This window comes from Diadema setosum, chromosome 14 (assembly GCF_964275005.1).
Source record: "Diadema setosum chromosome 14, eeDiaSeto1, whole genome shotgun sequence".
Lineage (NCBI taxonomy): Eukaryota > Metazoa > Echinodermata > Echinoidea > Diadematoida > Diadematidae > Diadema > Diadema setosum.
This window is the reverse complement of record NC_092698.1, coordinates 27,153,913-27,171,626: the sequence shown is the minus strand read 5'-3', so window position 1 is coordinate 27,171,626 and position 17,714 is coordinate 27,153,913. Positions and strand designations below refer to the sequence as shown.

Genomic DNA, 17,714 nt, shown 5'->3' with positions numbered 1-17,714 from the left:
CATAGGGCCTACAATCAAGACAGACAGACAGACACACACACACACACAGACACACACGCACACACGCATACACACACGCACACACACACACACACACAGCGCGCGCGCATTGCCCAAAACCAACCCACCAACCAGTGAACGTGACGTGATGTTCCCACCAAAGTTACAGAATATAGTAAATAGAAGCTAGCTTCTATACTTTGTTCACACTGTGTGAGAGTACCAGTACAATGAAAGCTGGCGCTGTTCGAATTTGAGGTCGGAAACCAAAGAGATTTTTCTCATCAGCTCTTTGTCATAAACAGTCCAAACACTCCACAGAAATGAATGACGGAGAGACAAAGATGGCCTTATTGTCGCACATTGCTGTAATGTGATCTCGCACTTCTTCTTTTTATCTCACACTGTCTAGCACCTTACAAGAGTACTCCTCTTACAGGGAAAAGTGATCGCATATAATTCATGAGAAAACCGAAAAAGAGCTGGGATATTTCATTGCCAGGGCATATAAATTTTCGTCGTCAAACACAACACCAGCAGGAGATATGGTGGAGGGTTTTTGTTGTTGTTGCTGTTTTTTTTTTCTCTCGAGAAAGATTAGGAAACCACTTCTCATCTGTCTATTCGCAAACTCACACCCTGCGGACTTATACTGCGAATTACTACAGTAATCTAAATGTCGCGTAACAAGACACAGAGCACACTCATATTATGATAGGACATGACCAAAAATCTGACATTTAAAAATTGTGTTTCATCAAACGTTTAGATTATGGGCTATCCATTTACATGTACAATGAATTAAATTCAGTGAATTCTTTTTATACATTCTGCAAGGCACAACACAGACATAATAACTACACTTTTTAAAAAAAGAAATAACGGAAGTACAAATTATAACTTTTTAGACTTTCTAAAAATAACAGACTGGTGGAAAATAAATGAGAAATTAGAACTATTCAACAAAATAGTTACTTAGATATAAGAGCAGTATTAAAATGGGATATTTGCTTGTCATTGTCTTTATCTGCACGCTTACCATAAACCTTATGGTATTAACTGTCCGTAACTCCTTTTTTTTCGGGGGGGGGGGGTAGGAGTGGACATCAGAATATTCAATATCCTGTGCAAAAACAAATGAGAAGATAAACAGATTAAAATGTAGTTGTACCTGAAATAGTTAGTGACGATGTTGATACAGGACGTATGGAAAACTCTGTGACGGATGTCAAAATACGTTTGATCAATATCCGCAATCAAGTAAGGACAAAGAACAAAGTTTAATGCAGAAAATATTTGAGGGCATGCACAGCATACGTACAATATCATTAATAGCTCATCGCTCATCAAAATAGTATTAGACGGACTACTGCCACGGGTGGCGTGTCCGATATCAGTGTACATCAAGATGATAACCAATGTGTTTGAAGCCAATAACGACAGGCTAATATCCCCGCTCTTCCTCTTCTTTGCAGAGAACAAAGATGACAAAGATTTGGCAGAATAATTAATGTTCACGCCGGGAGCTGCGATATCCGTCTTTATCGGTGGTTCAGTTGTCCGGCAATACAGGCGGCTCCTTCTGATGCGATGCCTTTTTGAGGAGCTTGACGGAGCGGTAGAAGTTCCTGGACTGGATGCTTTCCCTGGAGGTCCTGTCCGATGCAGGTCCATCCACAATGGTCACCGACTCGGGACGGCTGGGCGTCAGCGGTGTGGTAGCTGGTCCACCCTTCACCTTCCACAAGCGAAGTTTGTTGGCAAACGACATCATGAATTTTCCTTTACACGTGAGGAAAGGTTCAAACAGACTATCAGAGGTGAGTGAGTACTTACATGAACATGAAAACTACTTGTCAATACAGACATTGTTTTGAGTTAAAGTAGCGAAACAAAAACAACAGACCCAAGGAAATTATGGTGTAAGAGAATGGACCAATGCTAAGAATTATTAAGGGCCATGTAAATGTTAGTGTATCTTTTACTCTGCATCACGAGGACAACTTTGATTGTCGACTCGGAGACACAGTGCAACGTCATAGCTTGATGAGCTTGGCAGGTTTGCATCCGATTTTAACCAAGTCCATGACGGGTCATAGACAGTCATCACATACTAGTAAACACAAACAGAAACTCGGCAAACAACCAATAATCTCCCACTTTTAAATAGCGCCCTCACCTGGAAGCTCTGCCAGGGTGCTTCGACGTCTCTCCTCAAGGTCAAGAGCAGCTTTCTGCTCACTAGCTAGAGAACTTGCGTCATACCCAGGCTGCAACGACGTCGACGGTTCATCGCTGAAGTTATCTACACTTTCATCCTGTACATTCAAAGGAAACCCCGGCATAGAAGCAAAATAAACCCAAGCAAGTCAATATGTGCGAAAATCAAGTGGAATATGTTCTATGTTTTTAAACCAATTTATCGCGCGTTTAATAAATCTCCGGAAGGAGATACTTCAAACTATACTTTGAGTCTCTCGCATTAGTCGGAATAACCAATAGTAACCATATCATTACAATCTAATCCTCTTCAAATCGTACCTGATGTTCAATAGTTCAGATGAAAGTGCTTGATAAAGCTAATAGTTTTTTATTTGGGTCTCCTCTCTGAATTATGAATTCACACTGTGACCCATGGTAACTTTCAGAATACAACCAAACAGGATAACCATGCACACAATATTTCACCTCGTGTAACACGGACATGGATGGCCGTTGTCTGTCGTACCGCCCTCTTGCTTGGATGCCTGTGATGAAGAAAAGTGTTTAAAAAATAGTCTTCAGTGCTGATTTCTTTGTCATTAAGGTCATTTCATTCTTTGATTATACCGTGTTTAAAAAGATAAACAAGAGTGATTCCAATTGACACTAACTGGTATCAAATTTTTCTTCAGAAAAACGATGAAATCAGTGTCAATCATTCATAAATGTATATACATTATAGGCTATGTCAGATCATGCAGAGTGCCGTGTTAGATTTATCAAAAATGTCATGAAGATGATACAACTATCCCTTGCCCATCCGAATATTTTCACAGGTTCAGGGCCCTGTTTCATAGAGCTGTTCGTAAAGTTACGAACAACTTACGAGCGACTGGTGATCAATTCTGATGTGCTATATACTTATCAGAATTTCCATAATTCAGCACAAGAACTGATCACCAGTCGCTCGTAAGTTCAATTCAATTCAATTCAATGCAATTCAATTCAATTCGTTTATTCATCTCAATCATCATAAAAACAAATACATTGTGAGATCAACATAGCAAAAAAAAAAAGAAAAAAAAAAAGAAAAGAAGTACTGAGGAGGAGAACGGGGACTACAAAAAGCGATAGCTTGAAAAGGCGTAAAGCCCCCAGATTACAATGGTAAATAGAATGCATGTACATGACGAAGTGAATAGAATTTTTAAATGAAGTAAAATAATGAACTGCTTGAAATTGTACATAAAACACAGGAAAATACTATGCATTGAAATGGAAAAAAAAAAAAGTCGCTCGTAACTTTACGAACAGCTTTATGAAACACCCCAGGTTCGCAGCTGCCCTTCAATAATAAATAAACCCCTTGAAAAAGTTTGTTTAAATATGCTGGAAAATTTTGATAACCGAAAATAACCTGAAATCATGAGAAGGAAGCTTGTAAAAACTCGCTTTTACAACTCATAGAAGTCACACACACACACACACACACACACAGACTTCCTTTCCTCACTATTTTTTTAAGGTACTAGTATTGAAATAAATAAAAACAAAACAAAACATGAGCTTTCAAGTAGGCCTAAATGCGTATAGCTATAATATTTTGATGAAATATCGAACTGTCGTGGATAAATATTATTGTACTGCTTCTATAAGTTTGTAATTAAGACGTGCTTGTTTACGCTAATAGGATTCGCAAGAAGTTGATGGAAAATAGTATGAAATTCTCCTATATGACTCTCAATTGAAATATGATTATTGTTGACATTGGTCACTTCATTTTGGTATATACACGAGTGTTTTTGTTGCCTTACCGTTAGTTCGTGTGCGTATGTGCGTGTGTGTGTGTGTGTGTTTGTGTGAGTGGGTTGTTGTAGAAGGGGGGGGGGATGGGTGCGTTCATACCAGGTGCATTGGCAAGGAAGTTGCTTATCTCAGTGACATCGGTAGCAGAAGCGTGGTCGTCGTCGTCTCCGTAGGCCTGTAATTCAGGAGCCGCTACTTGGTCCATGTCCACCAACTCCGATTGTGCCGGCTTCGACAGAGCGCCGTCTTTTCCTTGATCGGCCTTCATTAGGGGGAGATTATCAACATTGTTTAGATATTACGATTAAAAAAGAGCCTCTGTGTGCATGTGTGTAGGTGGGGGGGGGGGGGGGGGTAGGTGTGTGTGTGTGTGTGTGGGCGTGGGTGGGCGCTTTTGAATGTGTGTGAAGTATACAGGGTGAGGGATTTTGGTTGTGGAGCTCCCTTTTTCACGCTCATTAATGAATATCAATAGATGTAGGATGTGTATGATATTCTTTCCTATATATTTGTCTTGTGAGTGATTGTCAATCGTTACCTTTTAAGTATATCCGAGACAATGCGTTGTAAGTTTCAGGTATGGTAGCCCTACTACATATCGACCACCCTTATTGAAACCGACCGCGTATAATTCGCGCACTGAACACTTAATACGCACTTCTCTGCGCGCAAAGCACATAAAAATGGATTGGCTTTGAATGTAGATTAGGATGGTGTGGGAAAACGCGATAATTCACTCTTCATTAATGGTTTTAATCAAGGACAAAATTTCGAATGAATATTTTCACCGAATCATAATGACAGCACAATGTAATGTCTATGGAAGTTTCTAAAAGGCTTCTAAAAAGCTTAGTACAACACGGTGTTCAATACAACTCGGTTTACGTGCATTGTCAATGCAAAATCAGCGGTCGATCCTAAAAACGCGATTTACCGCGGGGAGCTGAAACGAGGCCACGCAAGTTCGTCGGCGATATTTTTGCACTGAAACTTCGAATCGAAAAGGGAACAACGGCATTTGATAGAGCTGGATTTTCTCAATCACGTAGGTCAAGTTTTTTACGTGAATTTCAGTGTTGAATATTCTTATCAAGCAAATAAACATTAGGCGGTCGATTAGTAGTAGGTCCAACCCTACATGACTCAGTTTCTAAATCTTAAGTAGACGACAACTTGAAATGTTAAGCAGTCCGTTCGTTACAATATTATGCGACTGTGCATTAAAATTATAATGCACGCTTGCAACTTTGATTGACTTGATGAGTAGGCGCATGTATTATTTTAATGAAGATGATGAAAATCCCTTCAGACGCTGAATATTATTTTGAGATATAAGTGTAGTGCAGTATAGATAAAGCGTCAATGAAAGCAAAACGGTGTCGTCGTTCTTTTAATCATTCTTACAGATTACGCATGTCTATATATGTATATACAATACACACATACATATATATATATATATACATATATATATATATATATATATATATATATATATATATATTTATATATATATATACACACACATATATATATATATATATATATATATATATATATATATATGTCACAAGATTGGAGTCAGCATTTCTAGCAGTATATACATACTTACATGCTGGTTGCTACTCTCATCGACTTGACGTAAGATGAGTCTTTCGAGGAACTGTTTGCGCTGCTGTCGGCTGGTTAACAATCCGAAATCTGACAGAATTTTCTGCAGTCTAACAGCATAGAATGAAGAGCAGATGCTCAAGTCATATTTAGCTTCCCATGGGTCATTTATGCAGTAATGTTGACGGTTTCAGAATGGGTGTATACAATATAAAAACAAACTCTTCCTTGTCTCTCTCTCTCTCTCGATATTTCTGTCTTTCTCTCCTTCCCTCGAATCCCCCCCCCCCTTTAGTGTTCACTTCATGAGGTAGATGGTTAATGAATACCCGAAAAGTTGTTTTCACGGTAAGAAAGTCTCGTGTACTATGACTTCTAAACACTGTCACTAGCCATGTTCTTTATCATTTACAAACCGAAATGCATACAACAGAATTCTATGGTACTGAATGGGCGTGTTGAAGAAAATTCCTTGGAAATTCCATTCAAAGTAAAACCCCTTTATAAAGTGTATATAAGAGAGTAAAAGTGCAGCATGATTAGAGGGTGGTGTGTGCACTGACAAACTTGTTACCTCCGTTTCATCGTCCTGGCTAGAATCACAGGTTCCTGTTTATCAACGTCTGCGAACATGTCCAAGACTTGCCTGCCATATCGCTCCGCTAGCACAGGAAACAAAATGTGGACGTTGGCTGCAAGGCGTGTACTTTGTTCTACCTTATATATGCCAAGTATTGTTTCCAATCAGTTTACTAGTTCTGCTTTCATGTCAAAGAAAAATCTTTTGTTATTGCACAATCGTCTACATAATAACGCTATATTCATGGCTAACCTTGGAGATAGTCAATATAACATGGCTTATGAGCTCAATTTGACCTCATATAACCTTAAGCGTGTTTAAGGTTTTCCGAGACCAAGACCACCTCCATTGGAAATGAATAGATTTTTTTTTTTTTAAATAGCAATCGACTTTTAAAATCTCAGAAGTTTGAGGTTGGAACATATCTGGAGCAGGAAGGAACTTTATAGCAAGAAAACAAACACAAAAACAAAAACAAAAAAGCAAACACAAAAAAACAGTTTCTCTCTCCCTCTCTCTGTTCTCTCGGTTAAAATATCGATGTATGGAGCGTCTTTGTTTACCGAGTTTCTCTCTAACGGCTGGCGATCCAATCTCGACTTGTTCTCGAAGGGACAAAAAGTCTGGCAACTCCATTGGCACCGGTGCCATTGCAATACTGGAGAAGAATTAAACGCATTCAAATGTCACTTTCATGTGCAAGTTCATATTGACTACTGTATGGATATTTAACCTATACAAAAAGAACCCAGGCTTTCGTTTTCACCAGAACAAACAACGGACGCCCTTTTTTTATATTATGTTTATATATTTCATAAGAGATCTATGAATGAAATCGTGCTGTTCCCCCTTCTCTCTCTCTCTCTCTCTCCGCTTGGTTAGCGCATTGCCATTACCAGCATAAATCATCATGAGTTGCATTTCCCTTTTTATTCAACAGATATTGCTTGTCCTCACTCCGAAAGTAAACTCAGACAACTATACCGTCAATGATGTCAAATGAATTCCACTTTGATGGTCCGGCTCGAGTGATATTCACTTGAGGTCTCAATATCATACGCTAGACATCTCGAAATGATGGTACTTGTACATATTATACTGATCACTTTTGTGTTATAGGTCTGCTGCATCTTTGTAGCTGTGCATAGTTCGAGCATCTGTGAGCGAATAGCAGGTCTATACCTGTCTACTTGTCTCCTGTTGGCAGGCGGCTCCGAGCGGTAGAGGAAGGAGTGACTCACGATGTCCGCCGTGCGGCGCTGTCGGTTTTGAAGTTGGTGCGAGTAGCCGTAGCCGAATATTCCGTAGGCAAAGCAGATCTCGAAATCAAGGAAGGCCACGGACTGAAAGGAATTTGAATATAGAATGACGCTATCCATGTAATTAGTCCATCTGTAATACGAATTAACCAACATCGTCATAATTCCAAAAAAAAAAAAAAATAATAATAATTATTATTATTTCCTTCACTGGTTGTTTTCCGTACCAGGGCTCAAATTTCACATGTTCACACTTCCAATTGAGTTTATGTTATATTTCTACTACTAGTATCCTTAGATTACAAACCTTTCCATGAAGTAGCTCAAACATCGCAAAATATCGAGAAATATGAAATGAAATGAAATGAAATGAAATGAAATTTTTTCATATGAAATGAAATTTATTCATATTCCACATAGTGGACATTATATGATAAAATATACAGGGTATAACACATAGTGGATATAATATCAATACTATACAGAGTATATAACATGTATATACAAAATATCGTGATATTCTGAGATAAAATCACACCATGTACAAATGTGGAGGGGACTACTTAGAAGCACTGCTTGTTAAATGTAGTCCCCCTACAGATTATAGACAAAATAGTATCAAACATAAGGCTGAGTGGAATAACAAAAACACCATATATACACTATTTACAAGGGCACAATTATGAACCGTACTATGGATATACAATAAGTCATGTATATGTTACAAAGCACAGGTTTATGTATAAAGTGTTTACAGTGTACATTATATACCATTAGAATAATGAATGAAACAGAAGATAACCTTCCGAGTATACTTAATGAAAGTACTTCTAGAAAAAAATTGATTGAAGTATACATACGTTTTATTACCATAAAACTGTTTATCAATACTTATCAAGAAACAAAGTTTTGAGCTTATACTTAAAGCTATTCAAGCTGTGAGCTTGTTTTAGTGAACGATCAAAGGAATTCCAAAGCTTAGGACCAGTAAACATGAAATTTCTGTTACCAAAACTAGTTCTATTTTTAGGAAGATGATAATCATTCGCATTCCTTGTTGAGTAATTATGTATAACATTATTTTTTCGAAACATTTCCTTAAATACAGCAGGGGTAGCGTTAATTTCTACATTGTACATAAAACAACCCAGCTGAAGACGATATAAATCAGTAATCTTAAGAATACGGTTTTCTTTAAACAAGACATCAGTGTGTGATCTATAGGCGGTATTGCATATCAAACGCATCGCTCTTTTCTGCAAGAGAAGTACCCTGTCCATTTTTGTTTGTATTGCATTTCCCCATGCCATTACGCCATAATTAAGGTAAGGAAGAATAAGAGTTGAATATAACATAAGAAGCACTGACTTGGGGAGAATCCGTTTAACGTGATTAATAATGCCAATATTTCTTGACACTATCTTACAAATATTATCAATATGACAATTCCAAGTTAGCTTATTGTCAATTGTAATACCGAGAAATTTTGTAGTCTTGACTTCTTTAATGACAGAATTATCAAATATCACTTGGTCAGGAAGTTGTTTAACAGAGTTACTAAATAACATGTAATTGGTTTTTTGTTTATTTAAAGATAATTTATTTGCTTTTATCCAATTTGTTACATGTGTAAGTTCTACATTTAAAACTTCTACTAACTTATTAGGATCACTGTGAGTATAGAATATGTTTGAATCATCAGCAAAAAGGATAAAAGAGAGAACACTCGAAGAACATCGAATGTCATTTACATAAATAGAGAATAACAGTGGACCAAGAAGGCTTCCTTGGGGAACTCCACACGTGATTGGTACCGTAGACGAATTATATCCATCAATGGTAACAAATTGCTTTCTTCCAGAAAGATAACTTTCGAACCATTCCAGAGCCTTACCTCTAATACCATAGTGCGCAAGTTTGTATAACAGAATGTCATGATTTATAGTATCGAATGCTTTAGAAAAATCTAAGAACAAACCGATAGTATGACAGGATTTTTCGATTGAAGCTGAAATGGTATTAATTAAACTTAGAATGGCATGAGTTGTGTTATGTTTTTCTCTAAAGCCAAATTGGGAGTCAGATATGATGTTGTGAGATTCAAGGAAGGTAGTAGTCCTTGAATGAATCACTGCTAATTGTTCCTGGCTCTAGTGCAATTTAGTATAATTTTTATTTACCATCACCATTGATCACATTAAATCAGACAAATTTTACCCATTGCTTTAGATTGACATAACTGGTGAGAATAATTGAATGACAATAGTAACGCTTTAGTCAACAATGTATGAGTGGATGTATACAATTAACAGATTATTGTCATACCGTAATTTTCCCCATCACTTCAAGTTCAGTCATGTTGGCTTAAAGAAATTAATGTGAATTTGTTTGTATGCATGAAGCATAGGAAATGATAAGTATTTCCAGATAAAAAGCAAAGTTACTAAAACATAAACAGCATAATAGGCCTATATTCTAAAAGGAAAGTGCAACAATTCCGAACATACTTACGTTCTGTCTATATTTCAGCTCGTACGTCCCAGCAAGATACATATTCTGCAATAATGATTCAAAGCAAAGTGTCATTAACACGTCTGAAAGACATACCACATGATTTCTTTGTTTAAAATCTCCGAAATGTGAACATGCCATAAAGACGATGAAAAAGGTATGTATTCTTATACCCAAACGATGTCAACATCTTCAGTAGATCTCTTAAATGTCATACTTTGTCTATAACAGGGCACAGGGGTTTGACCGACGTGATTGCAACACTAAAACTTGCCGAGCGTATATAGTAAAGCTTGCTGTATAAGACGACTGGGATTAGGTATATCTTTAATCTCTCAGAATCATTCAAAGAGATTTGCATGGTCATGATGACTAACTCACATGTGCAATGTTCCTGTTGAAGTCTATATCACAAATTGAAATCTATAATGACATTCTAACCACATTTTTTGTAATCCCATCAATTTTGAAAAGGTTTTGAACAAATGGGATATTCACGACAGTTAGGATACACTAAGCATATGACAGCTTTGTCTAAAACAGACACTGCCAGGATGTTTACGTGAGGAAATCAAACAAAAAACAGTTTATGGCGATAGCTCACGACGAATTAACGCATAAAACACTCAATATCCTTAAATACAGAATAAACAATCGAAATTCATCAACGCTGAATAAACGTTACTGATCGGTCAATCTGGGAAAGCAGTCCATTGCTTTCAACTGATTTCGCTTACTCTAATGATGTCGTAGAGGTGCATTTCCCTGTGTCCTATGATTCGGTGAACGTGTGCCGTCTCTACCATGACCAAGTCGATGCGGACTTCATTCGACGGGTCGGTCCTGATACGAGAAATCTGCAAGAAGACAACTTGTTGGTGGAGTATAAGACTATAACATTGTCAGGTATGGAGGGAGGTTTTTAGGAATATAAACATAAGAGGTAATGTGCTCAAGTACGGCTCAAGTGGTAGGCCCTGATGCCCATGCTTTCAGGCATATACATGCACTGTAGTTTGTTCATAACACCACATTGTTTAAAATTAACAGACTGTATTTCATTGAAGAGCTCAATTCTAAAAGGCGATAAATCCCTTTTTCATCAAACAGAGAGAGAGAGATCTCTTCAGGATAAGGTTCTTTGTTGATTCTATCAGACTGTATTTCATTATTAGACATCTTTGTTTTTTCTGAAAATACGATCAAAAAGCATGGTACTGCCATGTGTCTATCCAGATTCATATATAATGTATAGGCCTACTTTAGCAATAAATTTGTTTGATCTGTGGCAATGTTATGTCTTGATAAAAAGTTACATATTGTATGAAATCTGCATTGATAAGTTTCCTTGCCCTTCTTTTCCTTATATAAATAACGTCTTCATTTCTTACCATTAGCGAGAAATGTTTGATGTCGTTGACAATGGCGAACTTGGTACCCATTGTCCAGCAGAAAGTTTTTGTGCACTTCGACAGCTTGCCCACTCGGAATCGAATGTAAAACTCAGGATTGGTCACGACTGCGTCTAATCGCGCAAAATTGCCAAAAATAGTCATCAAGGAAAGGTAGCATAAAATGTGCAAAATGACACTACATTTAATTATTGTGCGTATGTTTCAATAAGCATACAATCTATATGAACATGCCTACGTATAACATCATATAGGCTAAATTAATTGTGATGAGCTCTTTATTATACAATATCGCTTATCAATCAATTCCATTTTATTTCCCCCGGAATTCTCTGACCGTCCTGGCTTTATATAATTGTTCAATAAAGTTAATGTAAACGTATAATTACAGATTAAACATGTACAATTATTGAGAAAGTGAATGAGTGATCAAAGTTAAGATGTCAAGTGTTTTTCTTTCATGGAGATATATAATATTGTAATAAAGTATATTATGTGTTTATCTGCCTTTAAGATTTTCAGATGCGAAAAGTAATCGTCAGTAATGGCATATCACTCATGGTACAGGGCCTATACTTACTGATAACAAGATGACTGTGGAATCAATATACCAATTACGTCTCAACTAATCATTGTAGTATCAAAAGAGCAGAATGGGCTGTCATTGGTTCAATTTAAACAAGGAAAAGTAGAAATTACGCGGTGCGTAAAATATGTCCCCGCCGGAAGTAGCATTTAGTAGCAAAATGTACAATATCGGTAAAAAATCAAGGTCAAAGGTCAAAGAAGTCAAAGGTCAAAATTCTGTGTAGAAGTTTTGAAGCCCTCACCTAGTGCCATCACAAAAAGCAAACGGAATCAAAATCGGGTTAGAAATGGCGAAGGAGTAGCATTTTGTAGCCAATGTACAATATAGGTCAAAAATCAAGGTCAAAGGTCAAAGAAGTCAAAGGTCAAAATTCTGTGTAGAAGTTTTGAAGCCCTCACCTAGTGCCATCACATAAAGAAAACGGAATCGAAATCGAGTTAGAAATGGCAAAGGAGTAGCATTTTGTAGCCAATGTACAATATAGGTCAAAAATCAAGGTCAAAGGTCAAAGAAGTCAAGGGTCAAAATTCTGTGTAGAAGTTTTGAAGCCCTCACCTAGTGCCATCATACAACGCAAACGAAAGTGAAACTGGGTTAGAAATGGCGAAGGAGTAGCATTTTGTACCCAATGTACAATATAGGTCAAAAATCAAGGTCAAAGGTCAAAGAAGTCAAAGGTCAAAATTCTGTGTAGAAGTTTTGAAGCCCTCACCTAGTGCCATCACATAAAGCAAACGGAATCGAAATCGGGTTAGAAATGGCGAAGGAGTAGCATTTTGAAGCAAAATGTACAATATAGGTCAAAGGTCAAGGTCAAAGGTCACAAATGAAATTCTGTGTAGAAGTTTCAAAGCTCCCATGTAGTGCTATCATATAAAGCAAACAGAATCAAAATTGGCTCATAAATGACAGAGAAGTAGCAAATTGAACATTTTGATCACACACGGACGCACGGACGCACGGACACACGGACACGGACACACGGACGGACACACGGACGGACACACACACATACGGAGCCCGTTTCACAGTCCCCTGCTCGAACTCGTTCGGCGGGGACAATAAACTTGCACATAGACAACAAACATTACGGTTGGTTGGCCACTTTTAAAAGCTTGAATGCAATTGACTTCCCATCTGGTGACAATAAAGGATACGGGACTCATCGAGGTTCTTCAATCTCTTGCAATGGAAACTGAGCACACCACTCTGTAGATGACATTTAGATGGAAAACATAATACCTATAGGCCCTATATTGTCAGACAAGGCTGTGTTGCGGCAAGCCGGGAGCGGCAAGTTTTGTACGCGTAACTAACTTGATCACTTTAAAACAGGCATTTTGTAATATTTACCTCTTTAAAAGAATCCAGACATTCATCACTAGATCTATAATAATTATGATAAAATCGGGACTCGCAGAGCTACCAAGTCTCACGCATTCTGCGTGAGACTCAAGCATTTAGGGTCTGTCTCACGATCTCACGCATGGCACCCATTTTTCTCACGCATCTGGTGAAGTCTGCAATTTGAGCCAAAAATAAGGAGCATAGCTCAAAGGATTAAAATGATAGTTGCAATTGAAGGTATATTTCCCTTTTGCCTTTCAAAATTAGTAAAAAATAGTCACTTAAGTATGCACCAGATCGGGGTAAATTACAGAATACCGGCAGCCAATCACGGAGAGCGCAAATCGCTCTGAAAAGAGCGTAATTACGCTTGCCGATAGCAACCATTAAAATATCAATCCGATCTGCGATACGGTCCGTGATTCGGCTGTCGACGATTGCATTTGTTTACGTGTGTTTTCTTTGCTCTGTGCGGTGAGAAGTGTGGTATCTTACGTTGTTCTCGGGGGTTTCGGGGGTGTCCCCCGAATAATGTAGTTCTAGATCCTGACGATGCTAGTCTAGACTATCCGTTAAAATTTACCCGAATTTACGATGAATACTCACGTTTTTAGGAGTCGAGGATAGTCCGTATCCTAGAAATCGATAGCAATTTAGGTGAGACTATAAAACAATCACTTATCTAATTGCTGGTGCTAGCTTACAGTAGAGCTTACGCACTGTGTGGGTGCTCTTGACAGCCCACCATGTTGACTCTATGCAGTCGTACGTTTGTGGTTGAGGGGTCTAGATATCGCGCACGAAAATTTGAAATGCTCTTATAATAGAAGTTATTCCATAATCGTACCTGAATTTCTCAATGAATATCACGAAAATGCAGAAAAATCACCTCCCAGAATCTCCTGATGATACGATGACGGAGTAGTGCGCTGTCGCCGTTTGTATGTCGGACTTTTTTTAATGCGTTCACCTTCTCGGGGTATGTAAAGATCGCGCAGCTGCCCTATGTAGTTTCATGCGTGAAAGTGTCTGCCCCTCTCTGCGGCTGTAGCGTGCTTCGGCTTTCGTAGAATATTATCAACGATCGATCGAACAAATTACGAATTCTATCGGCTACGATCATACGAACGAGACAAGCGAGACGACACGTCTAGGCTACAACATCCTTAAAAAAAGATTTTAAGCTAAGGTAGGTAAATTATAAGGTAAAAAATTGGAAATTTAGTGAAAAATTTGTTCCAAAAAATTGGAAATTTGGTGCAAAATTTGTTTGAAATCAAAATTTCTTACCTGCTTTCTTCTCATGTTTAGCGGTTGTCAGGTATTTTTATTCCATGGGCGTATCGGCAAATTTTGCGCTTAGTCCTACGCGTAATATTGCTTGCTATACGCAGTTACGCTATGCGCGATCATTACGTCCCTGCGCGAGACCTAGTACCCTTACTATACAACAGTACCTACACACAACAGCTTATGATGCGTACGTGTGCAGTGATAGCGCGTATTGAGTCTGCAGAACGCGCGCATGTTTACTAGTACAGTGTACAATACGTATAGCAGTTGAGTGCGCACATGTCTCTTGACAATACGCGTATACGCGCTGCCTTGCCAAACTAGTGTGTAGAGTGATTGATCGTGAATGACTTGTGTCGAAAAGAGATGAAGGAAGGAGGATGTCAGCTGTGATGACGTCATCACGTTTAAAATAGTTCCGTCAAAATCGGCTCAATTTTCTTTATCGACGATTTACTCGAGTTATCTCGATTTAGAGCAGTTTTCCTCCGAAACCACTCAATTTTCATAAAAATTGTGTGGTCAACCTACTTTTTGACGGCCGTTCCGTTTCTGGGCTTTTTGGGGGCCCAAACGTCGGGAAAGACGAATTTCAGCCCTTCGGGCTGAAATTCATCTCTAAGGGAGAGCCGCCGGAGGCGGGGCCTTCCGCCTCGGCGGCTCTTATACGCACTAATATGCTAATTTATATGATGCAAAACCGGTATTCTGTAATTTCCCCCCAGATCGCATCATTAAGAGCTAAAAAGCTCCCTACCATGGGAGGGGGGCACCCTCCTCGTTCGCGTGCGCATGCGCGCGAACGCCGAGACGCCGAGTCATAAAAATCTCACTCATAAAAGTTTTTTGAACTTGGCATCTCTGGACTCGGGTATAATGTAAAGATTACGATTTTGAACTACATGCATGGTTCTCCGACAAAACAACAATGTAAATAGAGAGACAAGACAAATTGAATACTTACCGGAGGAGCAGTTACATAATGCGCACTACTTGGGTTGTAACCATCTTCGTCTGTCTCGACGGAAACTTGGGAGTGCTTCGACATTTTGAAAGCAAAAGAACATGGAACGACCTTACTCTAATAATTCATCTTGGCACGTGCTGCATGTGTGGGTCAGGGATGTAGACTGGCGTAAACACTCTGGCTAGTTACACCTAGCTGTCACAGCCTTACGTTTCTCTCTCGTGGCATAAAGCATGGGGAACACATTGCGCAAAGTAGCTCAAGAAATACGCGCCCGAAGGATCGCGCATTTGTAAAATTTTTGAGTGGCTCAGCGTCCATTGTGCCAGAGAATCTTCAAGATGGATTATCGTTTAGATTCATACTTGTTTAGGCTATAAACAGTCAGACCGCAACGTCCTGAAAAGCCTTCGCATTTATCGTACGCGTATGCATGGACCTCGCGGACATGAATACGTAATGAGCTGGGAGACCACATTTTTAGAGTGTCTGTAAATCTAAACGACATTATCAATCTTCATGATTTATATATCGATAAAAAGCTGAAGAGTTGTACTTTGATGAAATTTGACCACTTGAAAGGTTATGACATTTAAAATATACTGAACAAGGAAATTATAAAACACAAAATTTGCATATTTTCCATTCTTCTTAAGGGGTACATTAGACCGACGAAATTAAGGTGGACCAAAATGGAAGAGGTATAAAATGAAAGAGGAAATATCATTCTATGAAAACATAATGACTTTATGTGGACTGATCCTATGAACGGGTCAGGTTGGCGAATAAATCATTGCGTTGTACAGTTAATTTTTGACGAGATTTCAGTTTGCCGCGAATACGCGTTTCTGATTGGTTAATTCCCTCTGAGTGGAGAGTTGAACGCACCTCGCGGAATGACAGTAAACGTGTACTCTACATAACAGTAATACACTGTGTGTAGATGACAGTGTAGGACCTTATGGTGTGTGTGTGCGCGCGCGCGCACAATGTGTGTATACGCGCTCAGGTTCAGGCAACTGCAGCTGGTGTAAGATCTCCACGTAAACAACAAGAACAACACTCCACTCTGATCGACAGCTCAACTTTGGCTTGAACTTTTTTTTTTTTTGCCGGCACAACTAGATAAGAGTAGAGTGCATTAATAAGTAGCATACAAATCAATAATACAAGATCTAGCACTGTGTTTGCACACATGAGTTCTTTGGGGCTCTCTTTTTGGTATTAGAATAATTATTCCTTATTAATCCACTGTATACATCGCTGAGTAATTTATCTAATGATACCCTGGGAGCGCATGTATCTCAAATTGCCACACTATGATTTTTACTCGACGAGACTTTCAATTTTTATTGTTTTCTAAGCCAGGGACCAATTCAGTTCTTAGTGTGCTGTTATAACAGGTATATCTAAAACGTTGACTATCATTCATGTGGTGATTCAACCTATGAACGGGTCGGGTTGGCAATAAATAGAAAGCCTTGTTCTAATTTGTCTCAGGGTCGTTTGGAAAATATCGATATAATGCAGAGATATGAATAATGATTGTCGTTGTCATTGTTGTCATATCATCATTGTCTTCAATCTAATCTTTATGAACTACTAGTAAGTGGTAAGATGATCGCGGTGAGACGTCATGGTACATGTAGGCCTAATTACTATGAACATAATAGGCCCTCTACCTATAATGCTAACAAACGGCGATTGTCCAAATATTGCCTCCCGTAATCGGCTCTTTAGCACTTTGGAAAGGACAGCCGGACATAGGCCTAATATTTCGCCAACAAAGCAAAGAGGGTAGGGCCTACGCAGTGGCGTATCTGGGGAAAACGGCGCCCGGGGCAAGCACGAAAATTGCGCCCCTAATTTCTGAAAAAATGTTCAACCCCATCCCCATCCCGGTAGGGACTTTAAGTCCACATGATGCTTTTTCAAGCACTTAAAAGGGGTCTTTTGAGGGTGATTTAAATGTAATGAATTTTGATAGATTTTGGCGAGCGAGCGCAGCGAGCGAGCCGAAAATTTTTGTATTTCAGCTTACAAATATGGAATTCTTGTCATTTTTTGCTTACCAAATCTTACAGTTCTAATCAAGATATAGTGACGGCCTTATAGATAACGATTTATACCAAAAAAC

The 17,714-nt window shown here is 38.6% G+C and overlaps 1 protein-coding gene across 2 annotated transcripts; it reads right to left on the bottom strand.

Moving 5' to 3' along the window:
- Window positions 1–350: 350 nt before the first annotated feature.
- On the bottom strand, window positions 351–15,721 carry LOC140237670 (cation channel sperm-associated targeting subunit tau-like). Of its 2 annotated transcripts, none has more exons than XM_072317596.1 (13): window positions 15,575–15,721; window positions 13,128–13,179; window positions 11,361–11,494; window positions 10,707–10,826; window positions 9,970–10,014; window positions 7,382–7,542; window positions 6,763–6,857; window positions 6,194–6,281; window positions 5,621–5,729; window positions 4,108–4,270; window positions 2,689–2,747; window positions 2,180–2,318; window positions 351–1,782 (listed from the first exon to the last, which is right to left on the bottom strand). In XM_072317596.1, the coding sequence occupies exons 1-13, from the start codon at window positions 15,656–15,658 to the stop codon at window positions 1,553–1,555; spliced, it is 1,479 nt and encodes a 492-aa protein (XP_072173697.1). In that variant the 5' UTR covers window positions 15,659–15,721; the 3' UTR covers window positions 351–1,552. The 2 variants fall into 2 exon arrangements, with proteins under 2 accessions (XP_072173697.1, XP_072173698.1); XM_072317597.1 differs by lacking the exon at window positions 15,575–15,721 and adding an exon at window positions 13,599–13,638.
- Window positions 15,722–17,714: the final 1,993 nt, after the last annotated feature.

Coding starts and splice junctions, on each gene's coding strand:
- LOC140237670 (XM_072317596.1), bottom strand. CDS start 15,658: ATGTCGAAGCACTCCCAAGTTTCCGTCGAGACAGACGAAGATGGTTAC. Junction 6,858..7,381: donor AACAGGAGACAAGTAGACAG/GTATAGACCTGC, acceptor ATTCTTCTCCAG/TATTGCAATGGCACCGGTGC. Junction 5,730..6,193: donor GCCAGGACGATGAAACGGAG/GTAACAAGTTTG, acceptor CTATGCTGTTAG/ACTGCAGAAAATTCTGTCAG.